This window comes from Atheta coriaria, unplaced genomic scaffold (assembly GCF_025399875.1).
Source record: "Atheta coriaria isolate IRGN ID8LTWV9N9 unplaced genomic scaffold, Caltech_Dcor_3.1 hic_scaffold_4_pilon, whole genome shotgun sequence".
Classification (NCBI taxonomy): Eukaryota; Metazoa; Arthropoda; class Insecta; order Coleoptera; family Staphylinidae; genus Dalotia; species Dalotia coriaria.
In genome coordinates this window covers 10,576,354-10,585,116 of record NW_027045446.1, presented here as the reverse complement: position 1 = coordinate 10,585,116, position 8,763 = coordinate 10,576,354, and the positions used below count along the sequence as shown (strand labels likewise).

Genomic DNA, 8,763 nt, shown 5'->3' with positions numbered 1-8,763 from the left:
TCTAGCTCGTATATGTTCGTGTACCGGAAGCAGCCGATCTTTTTCGAGGCAGCCATCTTGCATGCCTGACGTCTCTTCTTTTTGACGCATTTTCTGATCGCGTTACAACTCCAGAAAATAAACGAAAATGGGTCGCATGCACGCACCAGGGTAAATATAATCTACTATCAATATTTTCTTCACTCTCTCACGTATTCATTTACCTAATTTTAAGTCAATATTTATATATAATTAACATATGAAATCTGTTTACACCTCATTGAGGTTATGCTACCGCGTGTTTTGCACACATATTTATTACTTCTTCAATTTTTAGAAAGGGTATTGCCCAGTCAGCTTTACCCTACCGTCGCACCGTACCCACATGGCTTAAATTGAGCGCCGATGAAGTCATCGAGCACATCAAGAAGCTGGGCAAGAAGGGTTTGACCCCATCACAGATTGGTGTCATCCTCAGGGATTCCTATGGTGTGGCTCAGGTGCGTTTCGTCACCGGCAACAAAATCCTCCGCCTGATGAAGGCGAAGGGTTTGGCGCCTGACTTGCCCGAGGATTTGTACTACCTTATCAAGAAGGCAGTAGCCATCCGCAAGCATTTGGAGCGCAACAGGAAGGATCGCGACAGCAAGTTCCGTCTTATTCTGGTCGAGTCCAGGATCCACCGTTTGGCGAGATACTACAAAACGAAGGCTGTCTTGGCACCAAACTGGAAATACGAATCCAGCACAGCGTCCGCGCTTGTCGCTTAAATCTGTAATTATTTTCTAAGAAATTCATCAATAAAAACAGCTTATTGGTTAAACAAAGTGATTCTTTTCTTTTAATGCCTGTTATAAGCAATTGAGCAAAGAAAAACTTTGTTTATTTATCAAAATTATCTAAAAATTAATTGTTCTGCGGCAAACTGTCATTTAATTTGACAGTTTTATCATTGTAGTCATTAAATGAGTACATTTCTGCATTTTAACATAAAATGGCCGAATTAGTTACATGAATCGACCACAGATGGCAGTGCGATGCACATTATAGCATTAAATCCACGGAACTTTTGACATCGAAAATGGCTACTTCATGACAATCAAAATTAACAAATATAAAATATTGAAGTACAAATAGGATGTCAACATTCGTGGATTAAATGTACTCTATTGTATCACTTGTTATATCAAATTACAATGCATATTCTCTCAAGTATCTAACAAAATGATTTTTTTATCACAAAACCCTGCCCAGGATGACAGGAACTAAACTTTCCAAACGATACATACAATAACTGATTACAAAAAATAACGTATAGATTTCTGTTCAAGTTTATTTGATCATACAAGTTGATCATATCACTAAATCATGATGATGTTTACTCCAGAAGTTTCTTGTCGTACAAGAACTCTCACAATTCTACGTGATTGTTGTATCATGCAAGAGTAAAATAACAAATTCCATAGTGCGCGTGTCGTGAGTCAGTTTCCGACGAGCGACATTTCAAAAACTTTGCGTCTACAAAACATCTGGCGTGACTTTGCGCTCTTTGTTCCGATTCGACTGCGTAGAAACAGACGTACGCACTGCGCATGCGCGCCAAACAAGTTATCTCTCTCCGACATTCCTGTTTTTATATATTCCAGTGACCAAAACAAGTCCGCTTATTCGTGATTACGCTAGCGAGATACTAGGTAGGTGCACGCTGCGCATTTATAATCCATTCTAGTCTAACCGACAACCGCATTGAAATACAGTTTTGTTGTGCAATTGCATTTGTTTGCAGGGATCATGAACATGAAGACTTCCGTCGCATTCTGCGTGCTCATCGCCGTCGCGGTCGCCGCGGCCGAAAACACCATATCCGAGAGTTCCAGGGCGGACGATCCGTTCTGCTATGCTCAAGTGAACGCCGCATGCTCGAGCAAATCCAACCCGAAGGGAACCAAAGGTGAGTGTCAATTGCAAACAAATATTTCGGTGACACTGCAACATGTTATTGCTTTCAACCAATCAGATTGCTTGTTTTGAATGAAACAAGATGGCCGATATAAAAACATGTCTATCGGTATGAGCATCATGTTTAACTTTTAGTTTCTAAGTAATTATTCCTTGTCACAACGTAATATAATATAACTAGTAGTTTCATACACACAACCTAAAAATAACAAGTCTTTTCTTTAATCATGTATAGAAAAAACTGTCTGCAACTCGCGCTTCGGTGCAATGACCAAGGACGAAAGCGTCGAACACATCCTGCGGGATCTCCAGACCTACGTCAATACCCACATCACGCGCTCGTATGAATATCTCATGATGGCCACCCACTACGCCAACTTCGAGATGAACCGCCCTGGTTTCGAGAAACTCTTCCGCTCTCTCGCTGATGAGAAATGGAACGCTGCCATTGGTCTAATCGAGTATATCACCAAGCGTGGTGGTGTAATGGACTTCGATCAATTCAACGATCTGGGCGCTGAACCCAACGCAGTCAGTGCATACGAACTCTACGAACTGCAAAGTGTCGCCAAGGCTCTGGACATCGAAAAGAAACTCACCAAAGAGGCGAATACCATCCACCACGAGGTCCTTAGCAAGAACAAATCCGTACACGACTCCGAGATGTCGCACTACATCGAAGAGGCATTCACCGAGAAACAAGCGGAGACTATTCGCAGACTTTCCGGTTACGCTACGGATTTGACTGCTTTACTCAGCAGCAACAATGATGCATCCTTGGCGTTGTACTTGTTCGATGAGTACTTGCAGAAACAGTAAATGTAACATCATTAAAATGTTAAATATAACAAAAATATTCATTTAGTTTTACTACCCGTTTTTGTTGAAAGTCGAGTATGTACTTTGTGATACAATTAAATTTCTATTATCAGTCTGTGTTGAGATATGGCTGTACAGAACAATGTGGACACTTGAACACTTGTAATCTTTATTTCTATTATAAAATAAACCGATTTAAGGAAGTTACGTCAAGTGTTTTGGTTATTTTTTGTCTGGGAGCTTCAAATTTCGCCAAATCACATCAAAAACTTCAAAATTATCTTAATTTTAGTATAAGTGGAGGTAATTTGAGGTTATGTGCGTGTTATTCACGCGTAATCGACTAAGATTTCTAAAAATTTGTGTTTTTTCTTTATTTCTATTATAAATAAACCGATTTAAGGAAGTTACGTCAAGTGTTTTGGGTATTTTTTGTCTGGGGCTTCAAATTTTGCAAAATCACATCAAAAACTTCAAAATTATCTTAATTTTAGTATAAGTGGAGATAATTTGAGGTTATGTGCGTGTTATATACGCGTAATCGATGAATATTACTAAAAATTTGTGTTTTTTCGTTATTTTTATTATAAATAAACCGATTTAGGGAAGTTACGTCAAGTGTTTTGGTTTTTTTTGTCTGGGAGCTCCAAATTTCGCAAAATCACATCAAAAACTTCAAAATTATCTTAATTTTAGTATAAGTGGAGATAATTTGAGGTTATGTGCGTGTTATATACACGTAATCGATGAATATTACTAAAATTTGTGTTTTTTCTTTATTTCTATTATAAATAAACCGATTTAAGGAAGTTACGTCAAGTGTTTTGGGTATTTTTTTGTCTGCGAGCTTTAAATTTCGCAAAATCACATCAAAAACTTCAAAATTATCTTAATTTTAGAATAAATGGAGATAATTTGAGGTTATATACGCGTATATTGCAAAATATTACTTAAAATGTGGATTTTTCAATTTCACCTTTAATTTTCAGTTAAATACTTATTATTTTGACATAAATAGATAATTATCACCAACCCAAGCACACCTTCTACTCAAAAACGCTGAAACTCCATAGCAAGTCATCGAAATGATACAAAGCAACCATTTGATCAATCGTAGTCAACATCTGCGATAAAATATTGACATACCGAGCTAAATTACCAACAATTACCCTGTGTGGTTGCACATAAGTCTCCTGTAGATACATTGCACTTTGTACATCATGTCCTGTTGTTCCCACAGCGATTAAATGTAAACCATCAGCTGCAATCGCAACTTCTTTCTCAATATCATTCGAAAATGCAAGACTTAATATTTCACTCAGTTGGTATCCATCAGGATTACCAGTGTATTCTCCAGGATCTGATGAACTGGTTGTACCGGTTCCATTACTACCGCCATTTGAGTCTTCAACAGGTCCATCTATCAAATCAGCCAACATGCTGTGCACTGAAGATGAATCCTCTTCAGAACTGCTGCTATCTTCACAGGTACAATCACAGGGAGGTGGAGGTGGGGAGAATTGCATGACTCCACCACGTTCGGTGATGTAACTGATTGTGTACTTGGCGAGGTTCCATTTGTAATCGGAGAGTTCACGGAAGAGTTTAGCGAAACCTTTGCGATTGACGAGGTAGTTTGAGTGTTGGATGTAGAGAGCTAGGTATTCGTAGCTGTGGCGCATTACATTGCGGACCATTTGTGAAAATTGGGCGGCCATTGGGTCAAAGTCACCGTAGGATGATTTACAATACAATGCATCTGAAAATATTATGAATTAGTATGTTTTAAATTGTTTTTGAAGAATTGAAGAAAGTTACTTTGTTGGGCGCTGCATGTTTCTTCAACTTCAAGGAAACAGTAGTTGGAGGTGTCCCCAGAGTATTCTCCTCCTGGTGCTGAAGAAGTACCATTTCCAGTGGTACCAGTATTTCCGGTATTGTCACCTGTGTTACCAGTGTTTCCGGTATTATCGCCTGTATTACCAGTGTTTCCGGTATCATCGCCTGTATCACCCGTGTTTCCGGTGTTATCTGGGTTGCTATCATTACCAGTGTTACCAGAATCGTCAGAATCGTCACTTGAACTGTCCTCACTACTAGAATCGTCACTTGAACTATCCTCACTACTAGAATCACTGGAATCTCCGGTATTACCAGTGTTACCAGTGTTACCAGTACCACCGGTATTCCCTCCACCATTACCATTTCCTTGATTTTGTTGACAATTATTGTTATTATCATCACAAAGAGCATTGGCAATTGTATCCGTGCCAATATTGACCTGTACCAATGGTGAACTAGCCAGAACAATCGTCACCACCATGACACACACCAACAAAAACAACAACTTCATGTTGAACAATTTCCTAAACTGTTTTATACAAATATTGTTAGGATTATTTTCTACCCTTGACAACCTGAAGGTGCTTTGGTGCTCTACACAACTTCCCGGGTCCTTTTATACCTGGAAATCTCACAATTAATTTCCTTGTCAACATAAACAAGTTTAATTAATTTGTTCAAGCCGAGTCGGGTAAGTATAAAAACAAGTCGCAACTCAATGACAGTGTAGTGCTTCAAAATGGCCGCGCGTTATACAATTATTGTTTTGCTCTCGGTTATTGCCGTCAACGTTGTTTTGGGCGACCTGCAATGTAAGTTAACAATGAAATATTGACTGAAATGAAATACGTTTTAAAATTTGTTCATCAAAGGTACTTATGATGTCCCTGATGTACCTACAAATTGGATTGTCATGGCTCCCGAGTGCCAAGACGCCATGACAGCTTTAATAAACACAAAACTCTTAAATTCTGCGCAGTATTTAGCGTTGGGAGCGTATTTTTCAAGAGATTCTGTTAACAGAATCGGGTTTTCCGATTTATTTTATATCAATGCTGATGCAAATAGAGATCAAGCAATTGAATTGATTGATTATATTGTTCTTCGAGGAGAATACACATCTCCAGACAATATTCTACAGCTTTTCGTAAGTTTTCTATTTCAGGCTACCCAACATACACAATTTTAACAATATTTTATTTTAGTACACACCAGCTGTTCAAGAATGGGACAGTGCAGAAGACGCAGTGACATCAGCACTTAACCTGGAAGCAGATCTAACCAATCAGTTTCATAATACAATTGTCACATGCGAAAGCCAAGGAATAAATGATTATAATGTAAGTTAGCAACAAATTACTTCTAAATTAGTCTCCTGCGTTATATTTTTAAAATTTTTGTATTTATTTAATAGATTGCTAATTGGCTAAGTCGTTATTTCCTTGGGGACCAATACAGCGATCAAAAGTTCTTCGCCGATTTGATTTCTTCTCTGGATAAGATGAAGGCACAGCATCAAGATCTTGGAGAATTCTTCGCTGACCTTGAATTATTATCGCTGTAAACTGTGTTATTGTATTGTATTTATTTGAATATATGAAGGGAACTTGAACATATTGAACATAATTAATAATAAACAATTAATTTATCCAAATATACGTCTTGTAAATATCTATAAAAATTAATATTTAATAAGAACAAATAAACAAAAACAATTAATTAACTAAAGTAAACAAACAAGGAAATGAATTATTAATAATTGCAAATATTCAGTTTTTTGACCATCTGCGTAAGATATATAAATTCTTAACATGAATGAATCATACTTTCATTAAATTGCAATGAAAACATTCTCAAATTACGTGTGTGACATTTTTTAAAGAAATTTTCCATATTTTATTATAACAACCTCGGTGTTGTTGTAAATTTTATATATTTTTGTATTATAATTAAGTTTTGTAACACCTGGTATAAAATTTAAAAGAAAAAATTAATTTTTTTCTACTTCTACTTTTAAAGCGCCAATTTTTTCACGGTTTTTAGACATAAAAAGTTGTATTTTAAACACAAACGGCCAAAACCAAGATTAAAGTACTTTAGCTTTAGCTAAAGCCACGGGGTGAAGCTTACGAAGCCCAAGGGACATTTAAAATCTAATAAAACCATTTTCTACAATATTAATTTTCATTTCTCTTTAATTTAATTTAAATACATATGTTTAAATACATCGATATCAATTTCAGTAAATCAACAATAAATGCGTGCCAAATACCCATCAAAATCATACATAGCCAACATTTGATTCTTGCTCGTCAACATCTTCTCCAACTTCACGTAATAACCAGCGAATGTCTTCACATTAGTGCGATGCCTATACGCATACTTGGTCGCCAGATGGAAAGAAGCATCAGCATCATGATACCTGGCATCACTACCACCAACCAATGAATCTAAATCAAGTGCGTCCTGTGCTAACTTCTTCTCGACGTCAGTGATGTAACTCAACGATTCCAATTCGTACAATTCAAAGTTACCATGAGTCTCATCATGAGCAGAACATTTGGTGAAATCATGCGTAAGACCACGATCATTCATATAACGCATTAAACTGACGAATTGGTCAAAAAGTGTATCGGAAAAGTCGGAGAATAAACAATGGAAACCATGTCGCATCATTTGATAGTTAGAGAAATGCGTGGCGACCATTAATGATTGCATTGAACGTGCCAAATGTGTATTGGCATATTGCTGGAATTTATTTACGACGTTCGGGAAGTTGCCAAACGTTGTAGAGCATACTGGTTTGTCTATATTAACAAAATAGTTTTAAAGTTAGGTTATGTTGTCATTTTGTATTAAATTACTTACATGTATTTGAAGCACACTCTGATTTAACATCGTCGTAACAGTACAAATCAGCTTGTACAGTCACAACACCAAGGAATAAAACAATCACCAAGTTTCTAAACATTTTCTGTTTTAAATTGTGTTTTATGTTCGGGAAGCAACAGAGAAATGCTTTCCAAGTTTTCAAGTCCTCAAGTTTTTATACCTCTTGTATTATATGCTTGTCACAAGCAAATAAGATTGTGTTAATTAATAAATTAATATCAAATTAAGAAAATAACAAATTAAGCGCCATATTTGTCGAAAACAACTTTCCAGCGACTATAAATGCTGCGAAGCGTACAATTATTGATTCATCTTGATTGTCATTTAAGAGTTTTACCATGAAATTGATAGTTTTGCTTGCACTTCCGGTTGCCATCTTGGCATCTGATGATTTAGTTTGTAAGTGACTATCTAACAAACTATTAATATATTAATATAATATTTTTATTTAAGGTAATTATGATTTACCTATCCTTCCAACCAGTTGGATCCAAATGGATGATGTGTGCATAACAAAAGTCCGAGATTTGTTAAATCAGGAAATGGCAACTGCAGTGCAATATCTAGCACTAGCTGCTTATCATTTCCGGACGAATGTGAGCCGACCTGGTTTCGGTCATGTTTTCATCGAATCAGCCAACCATCATCGCTCAAACTGCAAGAGACTAATTGATTATCTAACTATGAGAGGTCAAAACGTCGTAGATGTCAATACGTTGTTACAACTTAGCGTAATTTCATCATATTTTGTATACTAACAACATAACCTATGTTTTAACCTATTTTTAGTATACGCCGACGCAAACAGAATGGACGAATGTAGCGGAAGCTTTAAAATTCGCTTTGCAACTTGAAGGTGTTGTTACTGATCGTTTCCGTAATGTGATTGGTGTTTGTGAGGATCAATCCTTCAATGATTATAATGTACGTAGTCTTGTTTTAGGGTTATGATTGATTCATTTTGATGTTTTGTTTGTTTGTTTGTTTAGTTGAACAACTGGTTGACTAAGGAGTTCTTGTACACACAATATGATGATATGAAGTGGTACGCCGATACAACTTCGTCTCTATTGAAGGTGTTTGTCACCAATGGATATTACGGAGAGTTCCAACTTGATGTTGGATTTGAAGATGAATATTGTGATTAAATGTCGTATTGATTAATTTAATTTAACTTAAAACCAAGAATAAATTATACGAATGAAATGAACTTGCTTTTATTATTTCTAAACTGTTTCTGACAATGCCCTTTGGGTAAAACATCTTCAAACT

At 36.5% G+C, this 8,763-nt stretch overlaps 6 protein-coding genes across 7 annotated transcripts; 4 read left to right on the top strand and 2 right to left on the bottom strand.

Annotated features, from left to right (window-relative positions):
- The first annotated feature begins 5 nt into the window (after nucleotides 1-5).
- On the top strand, nucleotides 6-806 carry RpS13 (ribosomal protein S13). The gene is made up of 2 exons (XM_065301272.1): nucleotides 6-150; nucleotides 317-806. The coding sequence occupies exons 1-2, from the start codon at nucleotides 128-130 to the stop codon at nucleotides 747-749; spliced, it is 456 nt and encodes a 151-aa protein (XP_065157344.1). The 5' UTR covers nucleotides 6-127; the 3' UTR covers nucleotides 750-806.
- A 710-nt stretch (nucleotides 807-1,516) lies between these two features.
- LOC135790967 (ferritin light chain-like) lies at nucleotides 1,517-2,964 on the top strand. 2 transcript variants are annotated; one of them, XM_065301270.1, is made up of 3 exons: nucleotides 1,517-1,673; nucleotides 1,766-1,930; nucleotides 2,174-2,964. In XM_065301270.1, the coding sequence occupies exons 2-3, from the start codon at nucleotides 1,771-1,773 to the stop codon at nucleotides 2,755-2,757; spliced, it is 744 nt and encodes a 247-aa protein (XP_065157342.1). In that variant the 5' UTR covers nucleotides 1,517-1,673; nucleotides 1,766-1,770; the 3' UTR covers nucleotides 2,758-2,964. The 2 variants fall into 2 exon arrangements, with proteins under 2 accessions (XP_065157342.1, XP_065157343.1); XM_065301271.1 differs by having other exon boundaries at nucleotides 1,559-1,673; nucleotides 1,737-1,930.
- Nucleotides 2,965-3,803: 839 nt separating this feature from the next.
- Nucleotides 3,804-5,110, bottom strand: LOC135790910 (uncharacterized). The gene is made up of 4 exons (XM_065301195.1): nucleotides 4,576-5,110; nucleotides 4,250-4,516; nucleotides 3,927-4,177; nucleotides 3,804-3,881 (listed from the first exon to the last, which is right to left on the bottom strand). The coding sequence occupies exons 1-4, from the start codon at nucleotides 5,108-5,110 to the stop codon at nucleotides 3,804-3,806; spliced, it is 1,131 nt and encodes a 376-aa protein (XP_065157267.1).
- Nucleotides 5,111-5,338: 228 nt separating this feature from the next.
- Nucleotides 5,339-6,163, top strand: LOC135790908 (ferritin heavy chain-like). Its single transcript, XM_065301193.1, has 4 exons — nucleotides 5,339-5,411; nucleotides 5,472-5,746; nucleotides 5,805-5,939; nucleotides 6,014-6,163. The coding sequence occupies exons 1-4, from the start codon at nucleotides 5,339-5,341 to the stop codon at nucleotides 6,161-6,163; spliced, it is 633 nt and encodes a 210-aa protein (XP_065157265.1).
- Nucleotides 6,164-6,846: 683 nt separating this feature from the next.
- On the bottom strand, nucleotides 6,847-7,570 carry LOC135790907 (ferritin light chain-like). The gene is made up of 2 exons (XM_065301192.1): nucleotides 7,468-7,570; nucleotides 6,847-7,406 (listed from the first exon to the last, which is right to left on the bottom strand). The coding sequence occupies exons 1-2, from the start codon at nucleotides 7,568-7,570 to the stop codon at nucleotides 6,847-6,849; spliced, it is 663 nt and encodes a 220-aa protein (XP_065157264.1).
- A 463-nt stretch (nucleotides 7,571-8,033) lies between these two features.
- LOC135790906 (ferritin heavy chain-like) lies at nucleotides 8,034-8,639 on the top strand. Its single transcript, XM_065301191.1, has 3 exons — nucleotides 8,034-8,222; nucleotides 8,281-8,415; nucleotides 8,481-8,639. The coding sequence occupies exons 1-3, from the start codon at nucleotides 8,034-8,036 to the stop codon at nucleotides 8,637-8,639; spliced, it is 483 nt and encodes a 160-aa protein (XP_065157263.1).
- Nucleotides 8,640-8,763: the final 124 nt, after the last annotated feature.

What these genes read in the sequence shown, in the direction of transcription:
- RpS13 (XM_065301272.1), top strand. Translation starts at nt 128, where the DNA reads ATGGGTCGCATGCACGCACCAGG. An exon ending in GGTCGCATGCACGCACCAGG is followed by an intron (nt 151 to 316) that starts GTAAATATAATC and finishes TTCAATTTTTAG; the next exon opens with AAAGGGTATTGCCCAGTCAG.
- LOC135790967 (XM_065301270.1), top strand. Translation starts at nt 1,771, where the DNA reads ATGAACATGAAGACTTCCGTCGCATTCTGCGTGCTCATCGCCGTCGCG. An exon ending in CAACCCGAAGGGAACCAAAG is followed by an intron (nt 1,931 to 2,173) that starts GTGAGTGTCAAT and finishes AATCATGTATAG; the next exon opens with AAAAAACTGTCTGCAACTCG.
- LOC135790910 (XM_065301195.1), bottom strand. Translation starts at nt 5,110, where the DNA reads ATGAAGTTGTTGTTTTTGTTGGTGTGTGTCATGGTGGTGACGATTGTT. An exon ending in ACCTCCACCTCCCTGTGATT is followed by an intron (nt 4,178 to 4,249) that starts GTACCTGTGAAG and finishes CTGATTTGATAG; the next exon opens with ATGGACCTGTTGAAGACTCA. An exon ending in CTTATGTGCAACCACACAGG is followed by an intron (nt 3,882 to 3,926) that starts GTAATTGTTGGT and finishes ATTTTATCGCAG; the next exon opens with ATGTTGACTACGATTGATCA.
- LOC135790908 (XM_065301193.1), top strand. Translation starts at nt 5,339, where the DNA reads ATGGCCGCGCGTTATACAATTATTGTTTTGCTCTCGGTTATTGCCGTC. An exon ending in TGTTTTGGGCGACCTGCAAT is followed by an intron (nt 5,412 to 5,471) that starts GTAAGTTAACAA and finishes TGTTCATCAAAG; the next exon opens with GTACTTATGATGTCCCTGAT. An exon ending in ACAATATTCTACAGCTTTTC is followed by an intron (nt 5,747 to 5,804) that starts GTAAGTTTTCTA and finishes ATTTTATTTTAG; the next exon opens with TACACACCAGCTGTTCAAGA.
- LOC135790907 (XM_065301192.1), bottom strand. Translation starts at nt 7,570, where the DNA reads ATGTTTAGAAACTTGGTGATTGTTTTATTCCTTGGTGTTGTGACTGTA. An exon ending in AGAGTGTGCTTCAAATACAT is followed by an intron (nt 7,407 to 7,467) that starts GTAAGTAATTTA and finishes TTGTTAATATAG; the next exon opens with ACAAACCAGTATGCTCTACA.
- LOC135790906 (XM_065301191.1), top strand. Translation starts at nt 8,034, where the DNA reads ATGGCAACTGCAGTGCAATATCTAGCACTAGCTGCTTATCATTTCCGG. An exon ending in ATACGTTGTTACAACTTAGC is followed by an intron (nt 8,223 to 8,280) that starts GTAATTTCATCA and finishes ACCTATTTTTAG; the next exon opens with TATACGCCGACGCAAACAGA. An exon ending in AATCCTTCAATGATTATAAT is followed by an intron (nt 8,416 to 8,480) that starts GTACGTAGTCTT and finishes TTGTTTGTTTAG; the next exon opens with TTGAACAACTGGTTGACTAA.